The 27410-nt window shown below is 53.0% G+C and overlaps 4 protein-coding genes across 6 annotated transcripts in view; 2 read left to right on the plus strand and 2 right to left on the minus strand.

The window, feature by feature from the left end:
• Positions 1–1238: 1238 nt before the first annotated feature.
• On the plus strand, positions 1239–6041 carry LGALS1 (galectin 1). Its single transcript, XM_039520601.1, has 4 exons — positions 1239–1375; positions 3592–3671; positions 5329–5500; positions 5817–6041. The coding sequence occupies exons 1-4, from the start codon at positions 1367–1369 to the stop codon at positions 5961–5963; spliced, it is 408 nt and encodes a 135-aa protein (XP_039376535.1). The 5' UTR covers positions 1239–1366; the 3' UTR covers positions 5964–6041.
• A 4452-nt stretch (positions 6042–10493) lies between these two features.
• NOL12 (nucleolar protein 12) overlaps positions 10494–27410 on the plus strand; it is a 28716-nt gene continuing 11799 nt past the window's right edge. Inside the window, exon 1 of the mRNA XM_039499126.1 lies at positions 10494–10614. Coding sequence (XP_039355060.1) covers positions 10525–10614 — 90 coding nt within the window. The 5' untranslated portion in view covers positions 10494–10524. The remainder of the gene's footprint in view (positions 10615–27410) is intronic.
• On the minus strand, positions 10720–11802 carry LOC120381061 (urotensin-2 receptor-like). Its single transcript, XM_039499105.1, has one exon. The coding sequence runs from the start codon at positions 11800–11802 to the stop codon at positions 10720–10722; it is 1083 nt and encodes a 360-aa protein (XP_039355039.1).
• On the minus strand, positions 14299–27071 carry LOC120381047 (arf-GAP with dual PH domain-containing protein 1-like). 3 transcript variants are annotated; one of them, XM_039499081.1, is made up of 11 exons: positions 25993–27068; positions 24679–24809; positions 23089–23180; positions 22923–23005; positions 21765–21877; positions 21140–21286; positions 20673–20756; positions 18739–18801; positions 16822–16893; positions 15825–16056; positions 14299–15702 (listed from the first exon to the last, which is right to left on the minus strand). In XM_039499081.1, the coding sequence occupies exons 1-11, from the start codon at positions 26081–26083 to the stop codon at positions 15674–15676; spliced, it is 1137 nt and encodes a 378-aa protein (XP_039355015.1). In that variant the 5' UTR covers positions 26084–27068; the 3' UTR covers positions 14299–15673. The 3 variants fall into 3 exon arrangements, 2 of the variants coding, with proteins under 2 accessions (XP_039355015.1, XP_039355024.1); XM_039499090.1 differs by lacking the exon at positions 20673–20756 and having other exon boundaries at positions 25993–27069; XR_005587920.1 differs by lacking the exons at positions 14299–15702; positions 15825–16056 and adding an exon at positions 18467–18624 and having other exon boundaries at positions 16824–16893; positions 25993–27071.

The raw sequence follows: 27410 nt of genomic DNA on the forward strand, positions 1-27410 counted from the left end.
CACAGCTCTGCCCATGTGCCCGATTCCTGACCTGCTGCCCCTCCTGCTATCCCGGTCCTGAGTTCTCCCTCCCAGCTCTGCTGATGATCCTCTGTCCTTTATGGTTCTATCAAGCAATTAAATGGACTCTAGAGTTAGTTTTTCCCTTGGGGGGGATGGGAGCCCCACACAGTAAATGTGGGCATGGCGGGCCTCTCAGAGAATGAGCGCACATGCATTTCATTTCTGGGACTCTTGAAGGAGCCTCTCAGCTTGCCTTGTGATTTAGAAACAAAAAAAAAAAAAGACAAGCAAAGCCGTAAACCACAAGAGCAGAGGCTTGGCCCACTGCCTGGATTCACTCTGTTCTTTAGATTTAATTATAGTTGAGCCGTTTTGCAATGAAGTAACTTTTTCCAGAGCAGCCCTTTCACTCCACAATGAATCACCCTCACATGGACCTAACCCGATGTGGTAGATAATATGCAGAACCTATGGGAACGGTCCATTGTGACTGAGCACAATGCTACCCACACTGTCTACTCAGGGGTGGATTTGAAATTTGGGACAGATCTGCACAAGCACTGGGTGCCCCAGAAAGCTTCACCCACCTCCCCCCAGAATGGTGGTGGGCATGCACCATGCAGGACAGCTGAGTTGGAGTCACTTGCCTCCCAGCTGTTATGCCTCTCTTCCCTGAGTGACTTGACAGGGGGCTGTATGGATCGGGGCTGTATCAGGTGGTGGGCTGGCCAGCATTGGGTGTGCACTGGTGGCCACAATGTCAGGAGCTGAGAATGGAGCTCAGATCCCAAGAATCCTGTCCCAATCCTCTCTGGATAGGCAGAGAAGCTCCCATTTCATTTTGCATGGACCACTTCTGGTCCCCCATGCATGCACCACTTTGGCTGTGGTGCTTCTAGCCACCCTAGGCTGTCTGGAATGAAGGATCTAGCCCTGCTCCACCCCACCCCACCCTGCCAATTCTCATTCAGTTTGACAGTTTGGGATATTTTTCTTTGAAAATCTTGGATTTTTGTTTAAAACACTCTCATCCTAAAACTATTTTCCATTGGCTCTGTGGCGACTGGAGCAGGATCTGACTCCAATGACTGGCTGGCTGCTTGTGGGAGGTGGGGTTTAGCATCCGGGGGCTGGGGAGAAAGCTCTGCCTGGATAGCTTTTGGGAGGGTGTGACCTATCTTCAAAATCCCACCCCATCCCACCACCAGTTGCTATTTCTGATTGGCTGAAGGAGGGGTGACTCAGGGGGTGACTCATCAGCTGCCCAACTATTTAAGGGCATGGGAGCAGCCCAGCCCTTGCCCACATCTGTCTGTTAGATCTCAGCAGCTGGAGGGAGAGTTAAAAGAGCAGCACCATCATCATGTCTCATGTGAGTGAATGGGGCAGCTTGTGCCTGGGGTGTTGGCTGCAGGAACAGAGGGGTGAAATCAGTGGGGTGTTGCAAAGGGTGACTGCGCTGGCAAGCTGGAGGGAGTGGGGGGGGGGCTTTGCTGAGGGTTGTCTGTGCTGCCTAGAAGGGATGAAAGGGTGGTGTGATCCGAAGTGGGCTGTGCTGTCCCCTTTTAATGTCCTGTAATCCAGGAGAAGAGTGGGGCAGTGAGGTTTTACAAGAACTGAACTCCGATGAGAGCAGTGAGGTCTGTCTCTGCTCCCCAGCAAGGCTCTTCTCTGCTCCTTTCATGGGGACGGGGTGGGGTTTTTTGGGTGGGGAATAGTTTGCAGTTGCTTCAATGCCAAGATGACTCTTCCGCTAGTGACTTCCCCCTTTCCTACCCGCAAATGGGATACTATTGTAACAGCATCAGGCTCTTTCTGAACATCCTATGCCCAGAATACCTCGCCCCATTACTTGTACTTGTTTGTGGCATGAAGCTGTCAAAAAAAAATTTTTTTTTTAAACTATTTTCAAAGGCGGCTGTTGGGGAGTGAAAGGACCAGCAGGGTGGAGTTGCAACAGGGAGTGGCTGCAAGGGAGTTGCTGGAAGGGGCTAATACCAAAGGAGTTGTTGTACCTACTGGTCTTCCCCCTCCTACCTTAGGGGAATGACTAGGAAATACCCACTCTCTCTCCTTTCTCATCCCTAGCGTGGTAGGAGGAGGAATGACTTTAGACAGTGCAGCCCAGATGCATAGATTGTGCCCAGGGTCTCTGTTCCAACTAGTTGCTATTGTTTGCTCATTGGCTGCTGGGGGCAGAGACGGGTGTGGGGCTGGGACCCTGGGTATGCTGGAAGCTGCAAAATGAGTCCACAGCTAGGAGGCTGGGCCTGGGAGTGGGTGAAATGCCTGAGCCATGGTGAAAGTGCCTTGCAGTCCTAATCTGAACCCTGTGGCACTATGTGGTTCTAGAATGGGTGTGGGCAGGGGCGGCTCTAGGTATTTTGCCACCTCAAGCACGGCAGGCAGGCTGCCTTCGGTGGCTAGCCTGCGGGAGGTCCCCGGTCCCGCGGATTCGGCGGCACGCCTGCGGGAGGTCTGCCGAAGCTGTGGGACCAGCGGACCCTCCGCAGGCGTGCTGCTGAAGGCAACCTGCCTGCCGCCCTCGCGGCGACTAGCAGAGTGCCCCCCATGGCTTGCCGCCCCAGGCACACGCTTGGCATGCTGGTGCCTGCAGCTGCCCCTGGGTGTGGGCACGACTCTCTCCTGCTGAGGCTCTGGTCTTTGGCAGGCTGCCCTCTTTCTCCTGTTTCCCTAGTGGTGCAGAGGAGAAAGAGCAGTTCAGAGAAACTCTAGGCTGGTAAAAAGTTGCTGATCTATGAGCACTGGGAAACTGGGTGGGGCAGAGGGATTCTGGCCACAGAGCAGGGCCAGCACAGTCAGCGGTTACCTCATGTTCAGATCTGGTCTGGGGGAGCAGTTCTGAAGGAGTGAGTTCAGTTGCACATGCCCACCTCAATCCTAGCTCTGAGGCTGCAACAAGGAGCCCAGTTAATACCATTTGGGTCACCCGGGGGATGCAGACAACCATTCAGACCACCCCACCATACAAATGCATGCTTCACAGTAGCTATCCTGGGGCAAAAGCTTCAGATGCTACCAATCCACAACGGGGCTGCAACCAGTGGTAGGAGTCTGTGCTCATACCTAACCAAAGGGGCTTCTGCTCCAATGCAGCTGGGCTGGTGTGTTAAGACTTGGGAGCTGCTAAGTCGGGGGATGGGGGGGGGAGAGTGTGTGGCCGAAGCTCTCTTGCATATGGGGTGTGTAGTCAGGTTTAGATTTCAGGAGCCATTTAGGACTCATGTTTCTGGAGGGAAGCCAGGTGGGGTAAGATTTCCCCCTTGTAGAATAAGTTAGTTTCCGTAGGGGAAGCAGTGAATGCCCCAACTGTTATAGGTCACTCCTAGTGGGTGTAGTCTTTGGCACTCCTCCTTGGGTGTGTGGGGAGGTGGAGCCTGTCTCTCACTGCCTGAAGTGATGGGCCAACACTTTCTCCTGTCCCCAGCACTTGTCCCCAAAAAGCTCAGTCTCTCACTTCCGTACTTATGCCCCGTTTCTTACTGCAGGCTGGGTGGGGTGCAGGAGGGGTGCAGCTAACAGAGCCAGAACCCATGGGATTAACATGTCCCGCTCTGGATTCCTCAGGGAATAGTTTGTACCAACATGGGTGTCAAGGCTGGAAAGCGCATTGGTGTGAAGGGTGAAATCGCTGCAGGTGCCAAGAGGTAAGTCATGCTGGGGGGGTGGGGATGGGTAGAGGGGGAGTGTACAAAGGGGTCTAGGGAACATGGTAGGACCTTTTTGACTATGGGGCGGAGGGAAGGATTCCCCCTTGCTGTGGGAGAGGGGAGTGGCTTTGAAAGGGTTAATGCCTAAAGCAGCACTTTCCAGTGCGTCACTACTTAACATACATGGAGGCAATCTCCCCCCTCCCCCTTCTGCCAAGAGGATAAGTAGAACCAGATGTAAGTCCACCAGTCCCCTCCCCTGGTAGCAACCGACATCCCCTGTAGTGCAGAGAGGGGAAATGGAGTAGCTCAGTGTGAAGAAGGAGATGGCCTCCCTCAGGGTGTGGTGAGCAGGCAGGTGGGGCTTTTGGTTGGAGGAGGGCTGTGGTGCAGCTCTGCCAGGCAGAGGCAGCCTTGGTAGAGTTGGTGCCTAGACGTACCTGTGGGGCCTCTACCCAGCAAAATAAAAAACCCCACAAATGCTGTCGCCAGAGCCCCGGTCTCTACACTCAGGCTTGTGTTACAGGGCTAAAAATAGCCGTATAGATGGCTCAGGCTCTGAAACCCACTCTCCTACCTGGGCTTCATAGCCTGAGATCCAGCCTGAGCTAGAATATCTACATGGCAATCTTTCAACACCATAGCATGACCCCAAGTCTCTAGACTAGGGTGACCAGACAGCAAGTGTGAAATATCGAGACAGGAGTCAGGGGGTAACAGGAATCTATATAAGAAAGATCTAAAAATTGGGACTGTCCCTATAAAATTGGGACATCTGGTCACCCTATTCTAGACCCGGGCTCTGAGATTCACTGCTCTGGTTTGTTCTGTTTTTTTTTTTTTTTTTTGCTGTGTAGACTTATTCTCTGAGGGCCTCTACTCTCTCCAGCATGTCTGGCCACCAAAGCCCAGCGAGTCTGTGTCCCCTTTGTGTATGGTTGGCAGGGCTCTCCTGCTTTGTGGGAGGGGAGTTTGGCTCCCACCCTGGGAACAGACTGGCATTCCAAGGAGAAACATGTCCCAACTCTTCCCATTCCCTTTGAAGTGTGATAGCATCTCGCACAGCCTTCTGTGCTGCCTCTCCCTAAACAGTACGCTCTTGTCTGCATGACTGAGAGCCCTGAGGGAGGGAGGAGGCCCATAGGGAAGAATGGCTTTTCCCCTGGAAGATCCTGTGGGATGAGATGTGCTTATTAATAAGTCAGTAATTGCTTCAATTGCCTCTGTGGTGGAAGGTGGCAGCTGTTTAACAGGGAACAGCAACAATTATTCATTTAGGATACGAAGGGAAGAATGTAGCACCCAATTGAAACCCCAGGGGGACTTCAGGGTGCAGAATGCAATTCTCCAAGCTGGTCAGGGCTAATGCCCCACCCTTCCTCTTCTGAAAATTTCTGTGGACCCAAGTATCTAGGGCCTCTGTCTCTAGCCAAAAGACTGCACCCTGCTGAGGCAGTGCCTCAGAGGAAAGCGCACCCCCTACTCACTCCTCAATTCCTCCTTTCTTGAAGGGCTCCTATACAAATTCTGACCTGGTGCTGGTCAGATTGAGGTGACCCCCAAGGCCACAGAGGTAAGAGCGTATGGTGCTGCTGCAGTCTGGGGTGCCATGCATGAGGCTGCCAGTGTCTCACTTATTTCTTCCATCTTGCAGCTTTGTGCTGAACCTAGGGAAAGACCAAGCCAACGTAGTGCTGCACTTCAATCCACGTTTTGATGCTCATGGGGATGTGAGGACCATCGTGTGCAACTCCATGGACAAAGGGGAGTGGGGTGCTGAGCAGAGAGAATCAGCCTTCCCCTTCCAGGAGGGCACCAATGTGGAGGTGAGGCCTGGAATGACCTGGATCTGGGTGGTGTCCCTGTGCATGGGACACACTCAGCTGCCTCCCTGAAAGGGAGGGCTGAAGTATTACACAGAGGGGGCTCAGTCTAAGAAGTTGGGCAGGACCCTGTCTGGGCAGGAGACCACACCCACCTTCCACATATCTATGCTGGGTAGGCAGAGTCCTGACAACCAGTAAGTAACTGCTCCGGCCCCATGCTCTAGCTTAAAGATCCTACTACTTGGGCAGGGCAGGAGGAGAAGATGGGCATCTAGCAGACCCTGGCAGACATGTCCTCTGTGTTCCTCCCTTGCAGATGTTCATCACTCATGACCCAAGTAATCTAACAATTGCTTTGCCAAACAACCATCAGTTCAAGTTCCCTAACCGGTTGGGTCTCCAGGTCATCGACTTCTTGAATGCAGAAGGTGACTTCACAATCAAATCCATCCAGTTGGAATAACTTCCCACTCCTCACACTCCAAAGGGATATTTAAAAGGAAACACAATAAACACCACTGAATTTGGTCTACTAAACCAACTAGCTCTTTCTTGTGTCTTCTGTATTTCCCACAGCACTCAACAACCATTCCTGGGTCTGTCACTTCCTTCTGTCAGATCTGATGGCACCTTGTGTAGCTGAGTGGGATTGGGCCAGCTTTTGGCTTGTTGTCCAATAGCCTCTCTGGGGACACTGGAGGGTGGACTTCCTGAAGGACCAGGATAATGTGACCAAAATATCAATAACAGAAAGTAATTCTATAGCAGGGTGGCTGTGCCTGGCACTAATGAATGTAAGAGCAGGTCTTTGCTCTACTTAGCTTATTGCACTAAAAAAAAAAATAATATCACGCTCTAGCTTCACACTCATTCAGACTGAAAGGAGTCTGGTAAATGTGTCTAGTCCTGACTCTACACGTCACTAAACACTGCAGAACTGCTCAAGAGGTCTAAGACCTTGACTAGAATAACAGTGGTTGTTCCCATGTCAACACTGAATGTGTACAGAGTTGTATGGAGGCACAGGAGTGGGGTGTACTAGGTTGTCTCACTTCTACGTACATTCATTGGTGAAAGCCCATCTCACTCCCACAACACCACCTGTTCTCTCTCCTAGAGCTGCTAGCCATCCTGAAGTAGCACTAGTATAACACCGACAGACCCTGGTCGGTGGTGGGCAGAATCAGACTGGGGACTTCTGGAGCTTAGTGCATGAGCCTCTACTGCATGAGCTAAAAGCCAACTGGCTGTTAGCTAAGGCTGTAGAGCAGACTCATTTTCTCTCTCTCTCTCTCTCTCTAAGTGGTCTCAGTGCCACTAGATGGGACAGAACACCACACCCAGAGGTGTGTGTGCTCCACTAGGAGCAGTGCAGTACTTCTTCGCCAGCCATACTCTCAAAGATAATTGACCTATTGTCCCTGCTTCGTATGCACCGTGCCCCTGCTACAGACTACACTAAGGTTTCCCTCTACTAATTTACTTTGGATTCCAAGCATGAAATCTATGTGGCGCTTAGGGCTTGTACACACTACCACGTATGCCAATGTAGCTGTGTTGCTCAGGGGTGTGAATAAGCCACCTGAGCAACATTAGTTACTGACCTCAGTGTCAGTGTGGACAGTGCTACGTCGTCAGGACAGCTTCTCCCGCTGACAGCTGCTGCCACTCGTGGAGGTGGTTTTATTATGCTGATTGGAGAGCTCTCGCCTGGCAGCTGTAGAGTCTTCACCAAGTGCACTGCACTAGTGCTGCTGTAGTGCTTTAAGTGTGGACTAGCCCTTCAATGCTTGCAGAATAATAACTATGGAGGTGGAAGCAGAGGCTAGGCTCTGCACAGACCCATCAGAGACTGTAGGTGGTAGGGGGAAAATAGGAGCCACAACAGTGGGCTCTGATTGTTTTGTGGCACCCATAAGAGCCAATCTCTGTGCTGCTTACTGCTTTCCTGTGTGCAGATAAAGTAATGCAGTGTGCGGGCTGGGCTACAGCATGATGCTTCTACCCCTGCCCACACCTTCCCGTTCCCACATTAAAGTTATACTGCACTGTCAGCACTGAGTGTGAACTGCACTCCTACTCCCAGCAGCTCAAAGCCAGGAGCTGCTGCCTATGGCAAGGCATGTAAGCTGTGCTTTGGTTATCCCTGTTTATGTGCCAGTGACTGGGTGCCTCTTTCAGGCTAGTCCTGGCTCGTGTGACTCTCACCGCTCCTTCCATCTTGGGCATGTGATGATGAGGCATGTTACAAACACATGATACATTTCTCCCCCTGCTGTGGGTAAGCCAGTCTGCTGGACTGAGCCTGGCCCTGCCCTCCGCCGGGAGCTACCCCCCTCCTGCTGGAGCTGTGCTGCCTCAGAAGCAAGGGCTGGCCATGGGTGGGGAACTGGGATAAGTTTCTCTATTAAAATATCTGAGGGGAAAGCCAGGGACTCTGTCCTCATATTCATGCTAATTTCTAAACAGGGCCAGACTAAGGCAATTCTCAGCCTGCCCCTGTGCCATAGCCATGCCCCTCTTGGGGGTTTTAGCAGCAGGAACCACCCACAAGAAAACTGTCTACTGGGCTGGCCAGGGGCCTGCTCTTTCAGCCAGGGAGGCTTCACGCTGCTCCCTAGACCATCACTCCCTGTCTTCAGGCAGACAGGTATCTCCAGGAGGAGGTAGGACAGTATCGCCACCTGTCTGAGCAGGACTCTCTGGGTGTTGTTAGCAGAGCTGGCTCCAGGCACCAGTGCAGCAAGCTGGTGCTTGGGGCGCCCATGGAAGGGAGTGGCACATCCGGGTCTTTGGCGGCAATTTGGCAGCAGGTCCCTCAGTCCCTCTCAGAGGGAAGGAACGGCTGCCGAATTGCCACTGAAGGATGAAGCGGTGTGGTAGAGCAGCAGCCAAAGTGCCGCTGATCGCAGCTTTATTTATTTATTTAGTTAGTTCGCTTTGCCGCCTGGGGCGGCAAAAAAGCTGGAGCCAGCCCTGGTTGTTAGTGAGGCTCTACCTTCAGATGCCTCTGCTGAGGGTTGTGCACAGCTCTCTTCCCCCACCGCAAGCAGTGGGGCACGGATCGGCAACCTTTGGCACATGGCCCGCCAGAGTAAGCCCCCTGGCAGGCCGGGATGGTTTGTTTACCTGCCGCGTCTGCAGGTTCGGCCGATCGCAGCTCCCACAGGCCGCGGTTCGCCGTCGAGGCCACGTCCATGGTGCGGGCCAAGGGATGTGCTGGCCGCCGCTTCCTGTGGCCCCCATTGGCCTCGGACGCTGAACTGCAGCCTGTGGGAGCTGCGATCAGCTGAACCTGCGGACACGGCAGGTAAACAAACCATCCCGGCCCGCCAGGGGGGCTTACCCTGGCGGGCCACGTGCCAAAGGTGGCCGATCCCTGCCGTGGGGAATTCAGTCCCTCCCCCATTAAAATGAATGGGAGCTGTCCACAGGGAGCTGCCCCTGTGCCATAGCCATGCCCCTCTTGGGGGTTTTAGCAGCAGGAACCACCCACAAGAAAACTGTCTACTGGGCTGGCCAGGGGCCTGCTCTTTCAGCCAGGGAGGCTTCACCCTGCTCCCTAGACCATCACTCCCTGTCTTCAGGCAGACAGGTATCTCCAGGAGGAGGTAGGACAGTATCGCCACCTGTCTGAGCAGGACTCTCTGGGTGTTGTTAGCAGAGCTGGCTCCAGGCACCAGTGCAGCAAGCTGGTGCTTGGGGCGCCCATGGAAGGGAGTGGCACATCCGGGTCTTTGGCGGCAATTTGGCAGCAGGTCCCTCAGTCCCTCTCAGAGGGAAGGAACGGCTGCCGAATTGCCACTGAAGGATGAAGCGGTGTGGTAGAGCAGCAGCCAAAGTGCCGCTGATCGCAGCTTTATTTATTTATTTAGTTAGTTCGCTTTGCCGCCTGGGGCGGCAAAAAAGCTGGAGCCAGCCCTGGTTGTTAGTGAGGCTCTACCTTCAGATGCCTCTGCTGAGGGTTGTGCACAGCTCTCTTCCCCCACCGCAAGCAGTGGGGCACGGATCGGCAACCTTTGGCACATGGCCCGCCAGAGTAAGCCCCCTGGCAGGCCGGGATGGTTTGTTTACCTGCCGCGTCTGCAGGTTCGGCCGATCGCAGCTCCCACAGGCCGCGGTTCGCCGTCCGAGGCCACGTAAATGGTGCGGGCCAAGGGATGTGCTGGCCGCCGCTTCCTGTGGCCCCCATTGGCCTCGGACGCTGAACTGCAGCCTGTGGGAGCTGCGATCAGCTGAACCTGCGGACACGGCAGGTAAACAAACCATCCCGGCCCGCCAGGGGGGCTTACCCTGGCGGGCCACGTGCCAAAGGTGGCCGATCCCTGCCGTGGGGAATTCAGTCCCTCCCCCATTAAAATGAATGGGAGCTGTCCACACTTCCCCTAGCCCTTCTTTCAGGCCGTCTCATGCAAACATCAGCATGTTGGTCACCTGGAGCGCCATTTATTTTCCTGAAAGCTGAGATTCCAGGAGCCAAGCCCCTTAGTCCAGCCTTGATGCTAAATCCAGGGCTGCCCAGAGGATTCAGGGGGCCTGGGGCAAAGCAATTTCGGGGGCCCCTTCCGTAAAAAAAAAGTTGCAATACTATAGAATACTATATTCTCGTGGGGGCCTGGGGCAAATTGCCCCACTTGCCGCCCCTGCCCGGCAGCCCTGGCTAAATTGGGTACTGCTGGAAATGACTCTGCAGTCTAATCTCCCCAGAGCCTGCTGTGACTCATTGCTAGCCAGAGCTTGCTAGGGCTCAGCCTGTTGCCAGAGTGGAGAGAGCAGGCTTCCCTGCTAGAGGCACTAACAGCACGTGTCTGTGCCCCTGTTTGGAATCAGCAGCTGGGAACTCCTGCTCACTTTTTGGTGAGAGGCATCAGAAGAGGAGGAAGCCTAGGGTTGAATTCCCTTTCTCCCACCAGCAGAGGGCCAAGTAAGAATCCAAGAGGATTAGCATTCAGAGGAGCGTCTTTCTTGGAGAGCACTAAGGGCTGGTGGAAGGTTAAGTGAGTGGGGGCTATAATGGACAGTGAATGAGCAGGGGCTCTGAGACATTTGGGAAGGAGAAGGTGCCAGGCAGAGACCATCAGTGCTGCTCGGTAAGAGAACAGGAGACACTGCAGGTAAGTACAGAAGGCAGAGCTGGAGATGTATTTAATATTCCTTGGGAGACTACTAAGCATCAGCAGAGAGTTGCATTAAGTCCTGACTGCAGCTGTTCTTGGAGTTTAATTGCCAGAGGTTCCTCCCTGCCTTCCTTTCCCAAGCCCCCTGCCTGGTAGTCCCTTGGAGGTCATGGGCATGCCTTCTGCGTGGACCCTACCCTGCTTCCCCATCGGGATGAGGACCTGCTCCCCTGCTTGCCTCTCCCCACTATGGGCCAGGTGCTCGCGGTAGTTCCGGGTGAGCAGAGTGTAGAGGAACGGGTTGATGCAGCTGTTGCCGTAGGTCAGGCAGGTCACTCCAAAGTTCAGGTATGCCTGGGTGGTAGGGCTGAGCCCCAGGCCCTCACTCCAGTACAGCTTAGCGAGCTGCCAGGCCCAGAAGGGTACAAAGCAGGCCCAGTAGGCTGCGATGATGCTGAAGATCCTGGAGAACAGCTTCTGCTTCAAGGCCGGGCCTGTCACCCACGGCTGCATGGCCGCCACTGAGGTCCAGTAGGCTCTGGCAAGGCGGCAGTACAGGAAGCCTAGGATCAAGCCAGGAGCTAGAATGCTGGTGGTGAAGAGCACCGTGAAATAAATGCGGAAGGCCTCGGGCGTCCAGGTGGGGAAGCAGATCCGCTTGTTGTGGCTGCTGCTGTCCCGCAGTTGGATCATGACCATCATAGGCACCGTCAGCAGCAGTGAGAGGAGCCAGAGGGCCAGGCTGGTGAGTTTGCGGCAGCTGTTCCCGGCCTGCCTGGCCCTCAGTGGCCTGGTCACTGCCCAGTACCTCTCCAGGCTCATGGCTGTCAGCAGGAAGATGCTGGCATGCATGGTGAGGAGGTCCAGGCTGAGCAAGAGTCTGCAGCCCACATCCCCAAAGAACCAGTCCTGGGCAAAGTATGTGCATACCACGAAGGGGATGGTGGAGAGGTAGAGTAGGTCAGCCAGGGCCAGGTTGACCACATAGACACACAGGGAACCAGCTGAGCGGCCAGACACGCCTCTGGATGTCACCACTAGTGTGTAGACATTCCCTGTCATCCCAAAAAGGCACATGATTGTCAGGATGGTGCCCAAGAGCCCAGTAAGTGGGCTATCCTCTTCTAGGTTAGTACCATCATCTGAGAAATTACCACACTGAGCTTCCTCTCCCCCCACTGCCATCACTGGCCCAGGGTCACAACACACGTTCTGGTAATGAGAGAAACTACAGCATGCACTGCCAGAGATGCATTTCCCCTTGGTGTGTGGTACTCTTGTAGACTCAGTGTGGGGACAGCTGGGGAAGGAAGGAATGAGAAGAGACCTTGGCTGACCTGACACCAAAACATTCAGGGAGAGTCTATTTCTCACACCAAACAATACAGCGCATTAGGTTGTCCCAATCCTTTACAAGCCCAGCTCAGCAGGATTCCTTACCAGTTGTCAGCCCCATGGAGTTGAGAAGAAGTGTATGCCTTCAGATCCAGGGTAGCCAAATACCCTTCCATGTACCGGGAGGTGCCTTCGGCTCTCTTCATCTCCTTCTCCCCTCCCTAGTGTTCACTGGCCCTTGGAGACCAAGAGAAATTCCTCCTCAGTGGGCAAGTCATTTGTCTTTCTTCCGGATCTCTCCTTTCTCTCAGCTCAGAGAAAACCACAGGAAAATTGTGATCCCCCTCAAAACTATCCCATCATGCCCTCCGGGCGGAGGAACTTGTCTAACTCACAGCTTAACACCCAAGTGTCAATGCTGTCAGAGTTTGTACTGGGCTCTTCGCCACTAGGTGAGGAATTGCATTAGATTTCTCCCCCTTCTCCACCCACTTTCAGATCTTTCTCCTTTTCTTTCCTCCTCCTTTCACTGTTCATTTTCTTTTCACTCTTTTGGTCCTGCCTCTAATTTTCCCCTCTGCAGTTGCTACTTCTTCCACTCCTGTTAAGGAGGCTTTAGACATAGGATGACACTCCTACTCTGTTGGCTGGCTGAGAGCATCAGGGAAAGTCATTGCATCCCAGAGTCAGACTAGAAATGCCAGGGTCAGTGTTGGAAATGTGTTAATAGGGAACAAGTTGTCAGGGCAGCCAACACACTGCTTTTTTGCCCCTAACCTGGAAGGGGATGGGAAAAGAGGCATATGTGCTGCTTCCTTCTCCAAGGGGGTCCTGGGTGGACTGGACACACTGTGGAGTGGCATTTGGGGTTGAATAAATGCAGTAATGCTTTGCATTGTAAAGCCCCACATATGCCCCACCAATAGTCATACACTGGTGCAAGATTTCCCACTGCTGCTGACGGGGCTGCAGTCCACCACTTGTCCCATTGTCAATAGCACTTCAAGGGGTGTGAGCACCACTCCGAGACACCCAAAGGGCTGGTATCGTTAGACCCCCAAAGTGTGATGCCCTGTCCCCTACCCCTCAACCAGGTGTACCTACAATGGGGTATCTATGTTTGCATCACTGCCCCCTAGTGGAATATGACAGACCTGCCTTTCTAGAGGGTAACTTCCCTTTGCTAGCTGAGCTACTGGAGCTGCTCCTTCCTTTAGCTATGGGGTGAACTGGATTGTGCTTGTCCACACACTCTACTACGTCTTACTGACCTTCGCACATCCATCCCCTTTGCCCAGACATGTGCCATGTTAGCTATCCACTTGGAGACAGCCATACTTTGAGGCCAGGGTTACATAAGCAAAGCCTATGTTTGCATAGTATAGGCCTACATGTAACCCAGAGTTATCAAATGTACCATTGTGTGTATATTGGGGAGCCTCCTGATCCACTGGATTCCATCCTCAGTATTGTTGCTTGTCTGCGCTGGAGCCAAATCCCCCTGATTGTATTTAGTTATTGGCAGAATCGCAGGGATTCGAGTGTACAACAGCAGGCGGGGGAAGCAGTCTGTACAGGGTCTATAATGCCCTCAACGCTGTAGTATCTGAATGCCGTCCCAGGATTCACTAAGCACTGTGACCAATATGTGTCCCATTTGGTGCATTCTCTCACGCTCATCCTCTCCCCAGGGGGAGAATTAAGTGTGCAGTGGAGTGTTTTGGTTTGGTAAGGTTTTGTTTTGGGGGTGGGGGGGCAGGGGGTGTTGTTCTTTTTAATGTACACACTGCTCTGTTTTTATTGGAGAAGGCAGGGCAAAGAAATGCACCTTGCACTTACAGAGGAAGGGGTGTGGTTTGTGTTGGTCCTTAGTTCCTGGGGGAGTTCATGCCACAATCTCAAACCAGCCCCTGAGAGAGCTCTAGCTCCTGCACAGATGAGCTTTACCCTCATGGAAGAAAGTGCCATCGTGCCAGGGGAGCAAGGCGGTCGACCACCGTCTTCATCCCTGAATGTGAGGTGATCTCCCGTCAGAAGATGGAAAGTCCCTCAGATCATGGTGGTTTCAGGCCAAAAGGCAGAAAGGGATCCCCCCAACAGGGGCAGAGAAGGAAAGTGAAGCTGGCTACATTTCTTCTTTGTAGGGTGTAACTTGACTCTGATGGAAATAGTCATGGCCCTCTCTGCTCACTGTAGAAAAATACAGACTCTGCCCCCTTTATTCTGCTATCATGTTAGCTTCTTTCCTTCAAGAATGAGTCCTTTGGGTTAACTTTTAACTGAACAGGAGTTCACCTAACCAACGATAAACTACAATGAAATTTTTTATTCATTTCTTTCTGAGCTTATTACATTACTGAGTGCACCATTAACTCTAGTTAGCCCCTGTTAATAGATGCTATGTACATACACATGCTGCTTGTGTAATAAACCATGGAGACATCAGAAGGGGTTGAACCTGCAACTTCCAGGATCCAAAACACAGGGTTCTACTGCTTGAGCTAATGAAGAATTCCTTTAACTATGTATAAGTAGCAGGTTGTTATACTGTTGGGGCCAGGCACTAATAGGAGAACATGAACCCACATGCCAATCCAGTGTATTACACTTCTTTGGAGGCAGTGTGGCCTAGTGGATAGAACATTGAACTAGAAATCAGGAGACCAGGGTTCTGTTTTCAGCTCTGTCATGGTCTGCTGGGTGACCTTGAGCAAGTTACTTCACCTCCCTGTGCCTCAGTTTCTCCATCTGTAAACTGGGGATAATGATACTTGTTCCTTTGTAAAGTGCTTTGGAGTCTATTGCTAAAAAGCACTAGATAAGAGCTAAGTAGTAGTATCATGGAATGCACACAACTGTTAAAATGTACAGCTCAGAATGAAAACAGTCTCAGCCTTTGCCATACTGTCGATAGTCATATAGTGTCTTCCCCATACTCGTATCAGTGATTCCCTAATTTATATATGCACATGTACCCCAGTTCTTTAATCTTTGCAGCAAAATTTTGGAGGAAGGTTGCCTGTGAATATGTGACTTGATAGTTGTTGAGTTGGGTTATTGTGTGCAGCTGGCATGGTCAATGAAAAAGAAGGTGCCAGCCCTGGCTGTAGAACTAATTTTCTACACGTCCTTCCTGGATTTATGATGGTAAAATGTCAAACGTCATCATATTTCCAGAAAAATTCAATTCTCCCTAAGCAACTGAGAAGCCGTTTCCTTGTAATGTTATAATTGCTTCTAGACTACGCCAGAGCTGCACTCCACCCTGCAAACCACCCATGTTGAATGAGTGCTTAACTGTTTCCACTTTTATGGTAGCTTCCCCTTTTCCAGTAAGGTGCGATAACGGAAGTTTAAAAGACAACACCCCCTCCCCAACCCTTCACCACTCCTGGTACTCAAACCTTCAAAGCCTGATTGGATGACAGACCCTTCCAGTCTCCAGTTCAATCACAACATTGCTTAGGAGTGGTCTCAGTGACTGGTTGCTTTGAGTATTCAGTCTTGAAGTGTCTTCCATTTAAAGGGGTACAGCCCAATTTGCCCCCCCCCCCCCCCGCAACAAAGGGAGGTTGGTTGATCTGTTTAAGAAAAAGTGCTCCAAACCATGAGGTACTGGGAGAGTGTAGATTCTCTGGTGCACAGCTCCTCTTCTCTCCCATAGCACCCTCCCAAAGGGCTAAGGCAGAGTAGAGTTGCAGTCCAGTTCTCCGGGGAGTTCCTAAGAGCTGAGCTTGAAGTAGGCTTCAACTGTAGGGAAGGCAAATAGAGGGTATATCAGAGCAGGGAGACAGGCCAGCCTCAGTTCTCTCTGTTATGAGGCTGGTGGGCGGGCACAGAAGGAGAGAAGTGAACACCATCCTGGCACTTACTTGCATACTCCTGGGGAGTCATGGGCTGTTCAATGACCCGACTGAAGGCCGCGATCCAGTCCTGCTGGTCGCGCGCTGTCTCGCAGGTGAAGAGATACTCCCGGTCGGGGGTGACAATGGTGAGGCCGTACTGCCAGGAGAAGCCACCCTGAGCCCCCGCTGGCAGCCCTTGTTTGACGCTGTATCCATGCTCCCTACTGCCCACAAACACCTCGCCTTTAGCAAATGCATCCTACACAGCAGGAGAGAAAGGCAGATGTGTCATGGGGAGGGATTCGCAGGCATCCAAACAGACATGCTCTCAGCAGCGCCCGAGCTAGGGGAGTTTGGGAGACGGGGCAGAGCAGATGAGTGCTGAAGGTCTAAGGAGGGTGACAACAAACGGGATAAAGGGAACTGGTGGTTCAGAACACCAGGGGAGTTATACTCAGAGGAAGCAACTAAGAGGGGATGGGATTTGGGACGTGGGGGTTGGGGATGAGCAATGATCTTTGGAACAAGAGACCAAAGAATATGGCGGGAGGAACTGGAGGCTCTAGAAAGGCATTAAGGGGGATTATGCAGAGGGTGGCTGGATAAGAAGGGTCTTCTGTCCTCTTCCTGCTATCTTGAGATAGCGTCACTTCCACCATATCGCTATTATAACCCAGTTCCCATTGCTCGCAGGACTGATGCAAGCACAGGACTTGGAATGACTGGGTGGTGAGGGAGAGATGTGTGTGGAACGGGGAGGCCAAGCATCTGTTGATGGACATTTGGGGAGTTGTGTCTCGCCTCCACCCCACTAGGGAAAGGGACCCTTTGGCTGTTCCTCGCCCCAGAGCACAGCACAATAGAGCTGGATGCAATCCAAGTTCTGACTTACCAATAGGGTGACCAGATGTCCTGCTTTTATAGGGACAGTCCTGATTTTTAGGTCTTTTTCTTATATAGGCTCCTATTACCCCCCACCCCCTGTCCCGATTTTTCACACTTGCTGTCTGGTCACCCTACTTACCAATGGATCCTTGAAGTACATGAGTCTGCGGTGATCCAGTGTGAACCAGCGCTTCTTGAAGGCCTCTCTCTGCTGTGGAGGTGAAGAGAGGACATTTATAGGAGGAGAGTGCCCTCTGCGGGGGAGAGAGGGGAATTGCTACTGCATTTCATTTAAATCCGGGGCTTCATCTAGACCAGGGGTCGGCAACCTTTCAGAAGTGCTGTGCCGAGTCTTCTTTTATTCCCTCTAATTTAAAGTTTCACGTGCCAGTAATACATTTTAATGTTTTTAGAAGGTCTCTTTCTATAAGTCTATAATACATAACTAAACTATTGTTGTATGTAAAGAAAATAAGGTTTTTTTAAATGTTTAAGAAGCTTCATTTTAAATTAAATTAAAATGCAGAGCCCCCTGGACTGGTTTGCCAGGACCCAGGGGCAGATCTATGTATTTTGCTGCCCCAAGCACAGCAGTCAGGCGGCTTTCGGCAGTGCACCTGTGGGAGGTCCTCCGGTCCGCGCCTTTGATATACCCGCTGCCAAAACGCCGCCAAAGGCTGCCTGACTGCCACCCTCACAGTGACTGGCACGCCACCCCCCGCTGCTTGCCACCCCAGGCATGCACTTGGTGCGCTGGTGCCTGGAGCCGCCTCTGCCAGGACCCAGGCAGTGTGAGTGCCACTGAAAATCAGCTTGTGTGCTACCTTCGGCACATGTGCCATAGGTTGCCTACCCCTGGTCTAGACCAGGGGTGGGCAACCTATGGCACGCCTAGACCTAGACCAGGGGTGGGCAAACTTTTTGGCCTGAGGGCCACATCGAGTTTCATAAATTGTACGGAGGGCCGGTTAGGGGAGGGGGTCGTGGCCTGGTCCCCACCTCCTATCTGCCCCCCCAGGAACTCCTGTCCATCCAACCCCCCCCTTTCCCTGACGGCCCTCCCAGGACCCCTGCCCCATCCACACACACCCACTCCCTGTCCCCTGACCACCTCTGGACCCCCGCCGCCCCATCCAACCCCTCCTCTCATTCCTGATGGCCCCCCCAGAACCCCTGCCCCATCCAACCTCCTGTTCCCCGCCCTGACCCCTATCCACAGCCTCGCCCCCTGACCACCGCCCCAAACTCCCCTGCCCTCTATCTAACCCCCCTGGTCCCTGCCCCCTTACCGCGCTGCCAGGAGCACTGGTGGCACTACAGCCACACCGCCCGGCTGCAGCCAGGCCACACCACTGCCACCATGCAGCACAGAGACCGGGTCAGGCCAGGCTCTGCAGCTGCGCTGCCCCAGGAGCTCACAGCCATGCTGCCCAGAGCATTGCGCCTGCAGCACGGCAAGCGAGCAGAGGGCTGTGGGGAAGAGGGAACAGTGGGGGACGGGCCAGGACTAGCCTCCCGGGACAGGAGCTCGGGGGCCAGACAGGACGGTCTCAAGGGCTGGATGTGTCCCGTGGGCTGTAGTTTGCCCACCTCTGATCTAGACACACAAACTGGGCTCAAAATCCCTGCCCTGGAGGGAACCCACTTCTGCTGAGGTGAGAAGGGGATTCAGTACCCATGTTCTTTCAATCCTGAGTGTCTCCACCAACATACAGGCTTCTCACCCAAAGGGCCCCTGAGCTCAGGTGACAGGGAAGGTCAGTCTCCAAGGTCCATGTACATACACTTAATAAACCCACTCTTGTGGGATGAGTGAGGAATTCAGCCTCCATGTTCATCTGATTTTGCATCTCCTCAGTGCCACCCTCACTGCTCCCCAATGAGACCCCGGCTGTGCCCTAGCTGAAGCACAGAGCAGCATTGCCACGGATCTTTGTGAAGTCTGGGGATATGAAGACAAACATGAGGAGCTGAAATGAACCTGGGCAGGTCAGGAACCCTAGTGTCTCTTTGGCAACTCCCCCTCAATTAGATTCCTTGTGCCATCCCATCTTACCCTGGGGCCAGTCTTCTCCATGTACCCCTCCTTCAGGAATTTCTGCATTAGTCGGCTTTTGATCTGCATAAAAGGAGAATGGTATATCCCAGCACACCTTTCACTTTAGCTGGTTCTTCTTGTTCACTCCCTCCCTCTCAGTCTGCCCTCAGTGCTCCAACTCCTCTCTTCTCCCTCCTTCTCATGATCTTAATCCCCTTCTAAGTTCCATCTGCTAATGTCACCTTCCCTGCTTTGTCGGGGAGAGGGCTGTCTCCATGGGATATGTCAGAGAACAGCTCTTCTCTGCCCATCTCAGGCCCCTCTAACCGCACCACTGTTAGCTTGGCATGCTAAGTTCCCTCTAAGCTGTGCAGCCGCGCAGCAGGGTATCAAGGGCCACTCAGGCACGCAGCAGGGAGAGGTGTCTCTCCGCTGGCCCCAGAGCTGCCACAGTAGGGAGAAGCACCTCTCCCCCAGCCCCGGCCCCAGAGCTGCCATGGCCAGAAACTCCCCCAGCCCTGGGTTGCTGTAGTGAGAGAGAGCTGGGGGGAGTCCTCTTTCCCCACCACAGCCCTGGGGCAGCCTGCTCCCCAAACCCCTCATCCCTGTCCCCACCCCAGAGCCTCAACCCTCTGCCCTAGCCCTGAGCCCTCTTCCACACCCCAAACCCCTCATCCCCACCCCAGAGCCTCAACCCTCTGCCCTAGCCCTGAGCCCTCTTCCACACCCCAAACCCCTCATCCCCACCCCAGAGCCTCAACCCTCTGCCCTAGCCCTGAGCCCTCTTCCACACCCCAAACCCCTCATCCCCACCCCAGAGCCTGCATCCCCAGGCAGAGCCATCACTGCTCCCTCCCCACACTCCAACCCTCTGCCCTAACCCTGAGTCCCCTCCCGCACCCCAAACCCCTCATCCTCGGCCTCACACTAAAGCCCACACCCTCAGCCAGAGCCCTCATCCCCACACACCCCCGAGCCCCCTGCCCCAGCTCTGAGCCCCCTCCCACACTCTGAACCCCTCAGCCCCACCCCTGCCACACATCACTTCCATATTGGTGCACATAGCAAAATTCATTCCGCACATGGATGTAAAAAATTAGAGGGAACATTAGCCAAGCCACAATAGTGAGTTCTTCCCCGGCGGACTCTGACAGAACAGATTAGTTCCTCTATCTGGGTGGTGTTAGATACCGATACCAGCAGGGGGGCTGGTTATTACTCTCAGGTGATCTCTTACCTGCAGCAGAGATGAGGAGCAACAACCTGACCCTACTAGGCATTAAAGCAAGAGAGCACAAAATGGTTGGTTGGAGCACATGGTCCCCAGATCATCATGGCATCCACGCAGAACTAAAATGAAGAGGATTAAGATGAATGTTGTTCAGTGCTATGCGCACAGTGGAGAGGAGGGAGAAGACTACTACTACACACAGAAAATATTAGATTAGAGACTCTCCAGACAACAAGACATTACCATTATATGGGGAGACTTTAATGCCAAATTGGACCCTGATAACACAGGAAACAACAAGTCATGGGGACACGCTCTGGGAGAGATGAGTGAGAATGGAGAGAGATTTGTGGATCTGTGTGCACTTAACAACCTGGTCATAGGAGGCAGCATCTTCACACAGAAAAAACCAGATCGACCATGTCTGCATTAGCAAGAAGTTCAGAAGATCCTTGCAGAAGATTTTGGATTGAAGAATGAAGAATAAATAAGTAGGATCAGTCTGAAGAAGAAGGAAGAGAAGAGGAAGACAGTGAGATCAACAGAGAGTGAGACACCACACAGGGTCAGCAGCATGCCAGCTTTGAATTAAAGAAATACCAGCAGAAAGAGGATCACAGCAGCAGAGTTGACAAAGATAGAAGAAGACAGAAAGAAGAAGGCAGCAGTCAACAAAAGTCTATAACAGGAATAGAACTACAGATGAACAGTGATCTCTTACCTCATTGTCACTGGCCACAGGAAATGCCACCTTCAGGTAATGAACCTGCACTGCACGTATCGCATTGAACCAGTCCACTATCTCCTGGGGCAGGGAAGCAGCACAGGAGAGAGAGCTTCAGAGTGACCAGTGCTGACCCACCCAATCCACCCCTCCAAACAGCATATTGGGAATATGTAAGAGCTCCTTCCATGGCCCACACTCTCACAGCGTTCCTCCGTTTCCTCAAAAAAGCCTATATACCAGTCTCTACAGTGGCTCCTAAATTATACAGCAACTCATCCCCCAGCCAATCCTCCTGCCCCTTTCCCTCCAGTGACACCCCCCCCCCCCCGCACACACACATGCAGCACTCCCACAACATTTAGTACAGTGATTCTGCCAGCATTTTCCTACACCATTCCCTCCAGCACCTGCTACTGCTGAAGGCTGGGATTGCTGTCTGGGGCTAGGACAGGCGCCCGTACCTTTCCATCCTCATGGTAGAGGAAGATATTGCGAGTCTTGTTGTCCTTGAGGTAGCTGAGCTGCAGGCCATTGGGGTTCTTGATCTTCACTGGCTGGAATGTGGCATTGATGGTGTCAATTTTAATATTTATTTTGGGCTCTTTTGCCTGCGAAAGGAAATGGAATCGGTGAGATCTGGCCCTAAAGATACAGATGGGATAGAAACCATTGGCTAGAGACTGAGAGGCACTGACAAGGCAAGCGGAGAGGAGTCCTCAGGGCAGAGAGAGTGGAAAGGCTTTCCTAGCACCAGCAGAGGGAGTGTGTCAGAGGTTTGGGCACATTGACTGTGAAGGGGAGAAGAGTAATGTCTCCATGGCACGAGATAGGGGCTTTCTCCCCAGGTTGGGCTGTGCTGGCAGCACCAAGGGAGAATCCCTCTGGGAATGTAGCGAATGGAAATTATCTCCCTTTTACCAGTAAGGGACGCTGTATTCCAGTGTGGGGGACTCTGAGCGTGCAAGGGGAGTCCTCAGGACTGTGTGGGGAGAATAGAAATGTCTCCGTGGCACCAGCAGGGGGCACTCTCCCCAGGTTGGGGTGCACTGAGAGGCAGGAGCTGTCCTTCAAGTAGACCATACTCACGTCCAGTTTGGCAAAATACTTGAGACACCCATCTTGCTCAGACAAGAGAAACTTGCGGGGTAAGAACTGCCCGTTATCCCGGCCCCGTTTCCATAGGATCCCTTCCTTCAGCCCTAGGAACAGAGAGGCCAGTCTGTGTGAGAGAGCTTGCTCTCTGCATGTACACCTCAGCCTCCCAGCCCGCCACACTTAGGCACTTGGCAGTGACCCAGAGCTCTGCCTGCTTCGTTCTGCTCGACCTCGGGTGCAGGAGTTTGCTTTGCTGCACTGACAGGAGAACTTCATCCATGACCACTGTGGTTATTGTGAGTGGGATGGAGGAAGACAGTGATTCCTTAGCCTGGGGCCCTGGCCAGACCAGCACATCAGTGCCAGCTGGGATAGTAGTGCTGTGAGCTTCCTTGTGGCAGTGCCCAGCCAAGATGCCAGCACCATGAGCTTCCTCAAAATAATGTCCTGTAAGTACAAGCCAGCATGTGAGCTCCTTCACAGTAGTGCTGACAGGGCCAGTGGAGATGTCAGCAGGGCCGCCCAGAGGATTCCGGGGGCCTGGGGTCTTCGGCAGCGGGGGGCCCTTCCATTCCGGGACCCGCCGCCGAAGTGCCCCGAAGACCCGCAGCGGGCCCCCCCCCCACTGGCGAATTACCGCCGAAGCGGGACCCGCCGCCGAAGTGCAGCACGGTCTTCGGCGGTAATTCGGCGGCGGGGGGCCCCCACCGCGGGTCTTCGGGGCACTTCGGCGGCGGGTCCCTGAATGGAAGGGCCCCCCCGCCGCTGAATTACTGCCGAAGACCGAGCTGAACTTCGGCGGCGGGTCCCACTTCGGCAGTAATTCGCCAGTGGGGGGTCCTTCCGCCCCGGAGCGGAAGGAACCCCCGCCAGCGAAGACCGGGAGCGGAAGAAGCTCCTGGGCCCGGCCCTGCAAGAGTTTTCTGGGCCCCCCGGAGCGAGTGAAGGACCCCGCTCCAGGGGCCCCAAAAAAATCTCGTGGGGGCCCCTGTGGGGCCCGGGGCCTGGGGCAAATTGCCCCTCTTGCCCCCCCCTCTGGGCGGCCCTGGATGTCAGTGTTGCGAGCTTTCTCATGACAGTGCCCTGTCAACACCCAGCCAGGGCTGGGGCAGTATAAATGTGAGGGATAAATCCATTACATGCTCTTACCGTTGGAATACGGCAGCTGTCTCCCTGGCTTGGTGAATTCCTTGCGTTCATACTTGGCCCGTATCCACTGCTCTCTCAGGACTCTGTGGAGTGACACAATGTGGGGCTTAGTGACAGACTGAAGGATCCCAGAAGTGACCACCCTCTCTTAAGTAATCATTCTTACTGGCAGTCGGCGTGGGTTGGCTGGTAATAGTAAATGGGGATGTGAGCCTCATACATGGCTTTAGCCACCGCATTCCCATGCTGCTCCAGGAACTGCAAAATAAGACAAGAGAGTCAGCGCCTTCCCTTTGATGCAAATTTCACTGTGGGCCTTTCCCACCCCCTACAGGCAGGGTGTAGCCATCTAAGCAGATTCCCTTTCCCAACCACTGAAATGTCCCTGGATGAGTGACTACACAAGGGTCAGCGTCTATCAAGTCTCAAAGGCCTGGTCTGACATAGCAGCAAAGAATCCTGTGGCACCTTATAGACTAACAGACGTTTTGGAGCATGAGCTTTCGTGGGTGAATACCCACTTTGTCGGATGCAAGTCAAGTGGGTATTCACCCACGAAAGCTCATGTTCCAAAATGTCTGTTAGTCTATAAGGTGCCACAGGATTCTTTGCTGCTTTTACAGATCCAGACTAACACGGCTACCCCTCTGGTCTGACATAGAGACTTACATCGATTGTACTGAACCCAATGTAATTATCCCAAAAGTGGTTAACATGGGGGCAATGCACATACATTTGGCATGTGTACATTTGTTTAGTGCTCTTGCTGTTCCATCCCGTGTACTGTGGCAGCAGCAAAGCCTTTTGGGAACATATCCCAGAGTTCTCAGCTCCTCTCCAAAGAGTGGTGCTATACGGATGATTTTGCATGACTGTCTGGGAGTCCTGGTGAGTGCCTAGGGCAGGGGTCGGCAACCGGTGGCTCGCGGCTCGCCAGGGTAAGCACCCTGGCGGGCCAGCCCGGTTTGTTTATCTGCCGCGTCGGCAAGTTCGGCCGATCGCGGCTCCCACTGGCCACGGTTCGCGGTCCCAGGCCAATGCGGGAGGCAGGAAGCCGCGGCCAGAACATCCCTCAGCTCGCGCCGCTTCCTGCCTCCCGCATTGGCCTGGGACCGCGAACCGCGGCCAGTGGGAGCCGCGATCGGCCGAACTTGCCGATGCGGCAGATAAACAAACCGGGCCGGCCCACCAGGGTGCTTACCCTGGCGAGCCGCGAGCCACCGGTTGCCGACCCCTGGCCTAGGGCAACAGTGGGCGGAGAAGACAAGCTCCCATAGATCCAGCACTATTTGGAAGCTTTTCCCAGAGTGCCGTAGAGTCTTCCAAGGTGGAGGTGGAAGAGGTGTCATGCTTGGACTATTGAGTCCTGCGCAAGACCTAGGGCCTGGTCTCCAGGTGGGGAATCAGTTGTGTGCAGCAAAGGGGACCCTGTGGCAGACTTCCACCCTAGTCATAAAATAACATGGCGTAGGAATAATGCAGAACCACTGCCTTCACTCTGCCCACCAAAGGGTAAGTGCATCGTCCATCAGCTTGGGGAGGGATGGGTTGGGGGGAATCCTCTCCACTGTGGTATTAAAACCCTACTACTAGCAAAGAGGCTAGTTATGAAATGAAAGTGAATGTCCAACAGCATGACTCAAAAGGCCTGATCATGTGGTTTCACTTTCCCAGGACCCAAGAAATTGAGTGTTATGGACAAAGAACCCCGACTTGAGTTGCACTGCAGCAGGGATGCAGGTAGAAAGACTCTCACCTGCACCTGGGCCTCATCCCAGTGGTCCATCCTCAAGGATTTAACTTTGCTAATGTTAGGGATATTGCGGTGGATCCCTGAGCAGCTCAGGCAGATAAAGACACCCAAAGTATGAGATGCCCAGTCAGGATCTGAGGGTAAATAAAAAGGGGATCAGTGGCAGGTACTCAAGGGAGATATGCCATGACTGAGAAATGTGCTGTCAAGGCTCCCAGGGAAATAGATGAAGAGGGCTGTATAACCTCAATTTCATGTGAGCTGAGTTAGTCACCTGCTGGGGAATAGACACCAGCTAATAAAATACATCACTATCATTCAGTTCTTCCTGCTGTTCCAAGCAGTAGGATAATGATCTTATATCTATATTGTGCCTTTTATTTTGAATGATCTGCAAAAAATTTACGGACTCTCTCTCTCTCTCAGAATCAGCCACCCAATACAGAAATGCAGCCACCTCTGGGGTGGAATATGGTAGCTATTTAATAATGCACAGCAACACTCCTCACTGTTCAACACAAGAAGTGAAGAACAACACTGAACTCAATTGAAACGAGTAGGAATTTAGGAAGGTAAAATGCGATTTATTACCAAAAATTGAATTTGGGGCTAACGCCCTCATTTTGCTGAAAGTGCCATGGGGTCTTTTAACGTTCCTCCAGGATTAGGACCTTGGATTTCTATTCCTTTCAAAGGATGGCACTTCCAGTAGAACAATATCTCCATGGCAGGACATTGATTCAGTGCTGGCTCCAAGGATGGCTTTCTGAATCACTCACACCACTTTTTGCAGCATATGCAATTTCTTTAGAAGCTTCTCTGTCAAGTCCTGACCGGGCCTGACCCCAAATAATTACTCAGCTTTGACATGACAGCAGCCCAAGGTGGTGTGGTTGCAAAATCTCCCCATCTTTCTGCACTTCAAGCGGTGGGATGTCCCTGTTCTTCCTCCACTGCGCACAATAGGATCTCTTCTACCCAGGTACCATCTCCACACACAGAAAACAAATCACAGCACCTAGTGTCCAGCTAGGTCAATGACTCTCTCACCATACCTTCCCCCTCCATGGAGGAGAAACTCCTCCAGACAGCCCATATCAAACCACCGCAACCTGACATACTGCTCCCCCAAGGCTAGACAGTTTCTGACACCTACTCCTCAGCTTCCTCCCCAAAACTCGCTACTCCAGCTGCCCCTCCTATGGAACTCTCTCCCCAACACCAAGCTCCAATATGGACCCATCTCTGCTAAGTGTCCCCTTCTCTCCGCTGCAGCCTTTTTCCCCCACCCGTGTTACTGAGACCCCAGAGACTCACCTGGCTTCCCACAGTCTGCGCACAAGGCATTCTCAGCTCTCCTCCACACCTCTTTTAGGGCTTTCATATTCTTGTCATCCTTTTCAGCCATTGTCTCCAATAGCTGCCCTTGGGTAGGGCAGGGCCAGGAAGGCAGCTACCTGTGATCAAGCCCACTGGCTCGCCCAAGGGAGAAGGGGCTTTGGGGCAGGGGATCAGTAGGGTTAATAAAATTGGAGAGCAAACCCTATTGGATTGACAGAGTGCAGCAGAGGAAAAGAGACAGAGGTGTATGCAGGCTGAGGAGGAGGAGAAGGCCAACTGTGTGGGCGTGAAGGGAAGTGCAGCAATTAACCACAGAACTGGTTTTTCCGCATTCTGCTGGTAAAAGGACAAGCTCCAGGAAAAGAACAGAAGCAGCAGGCAAGTTGCTAAAGCCAACACAGCCATGGCTCAGAGGCGACACCCAGTGTCAGGAGTAATGGCCACCAGGCCGCCTCATAATTAATAGTGTGCCAGTGTTCATCAGAGGATCTCAAAGCACTTTATAAGCATTACTGAAGCCTCGCAAGCTCCCTGAAAAGTAAATATTATCCCCATTTTCCAGATGGGGACAGTGAGGCAGAGAGAGGTTAAGTGGCTTGCCTGAGGTCATACAACCAGTCAGTGGCAAAGATGGGAGTCCTAATGCCCACTCCCCTGCTGTTACCACCAAATCACACTGTCTACATAGTGATTGGATATTTCAGGGGGTCCTGCAGCTTGTGTCTTGAGGCACGCTGACATGGCTGAAAACAACCACAGCACCCACCCTGTAACTAACAGAACAGCCTGTGTCCTGCTCCCACCAACATGGACCTGCAGCTCCTTTAAAGGAAGTCCGGAGATTTGTCGTATAGACTGATGGAAGAGAAACGGTAAGAACGTGTGACTTGATCTGTAGCTGTGAGTGGTGGGGAGACAGCTAGTTCATGTGACCCGATCTCTGAGGGGACAGAAGAGAGGGATGTAGGACCTGACTGCCAGAGGGGGGTCATAAGATATCATGTTATACACATCTGGGGCCTTGCACACCAGCAGCTGCTTTTAAACACCACAGTAGAAAGTGAACTTCAGCCTGAGCTGGAGGCGCCGAGATTGTGAGAAAGTCCCACCCCTGCCTGAACCTGATTGGGAGGGAGAGGCTCCAATCAGGAACCTGTAATCTTGGAGTTGAAAGGTTCCACAAGGTTCTGTGGCAGTTGAGGTTTGGCAGTAGGCCTTTAGCCCCACCCCCAGCCTGAGGAAGCTGACTGGAGTAGAGGTGAGAGTGACAGAAGATTTCAGCCAATGGGGCTTTGAGGCGGGAAAGCGAGTGCTGAGAGGAATGGAGCTCCTGGGATGATTGCCCTGTGGGTCCCCACTGTAGAGGTGCCTTGGGTTTAGGTCCTGGAACTAGA

This window comes from Mauremys reevesii, linkage group 1 (assembly GCF_016161935.1).
Source record: "Mauremys reevesii isolate NIE-2019 linkage group 1, ASM1616193v1, whole genome shotgun sequence".
In the NCBI taxonomy this organism is placed as follows: Eukaryota; Metazoa; Chordata; order Testudines; family Geoemydidae; genus Mauremys; species Mauremys reevesii.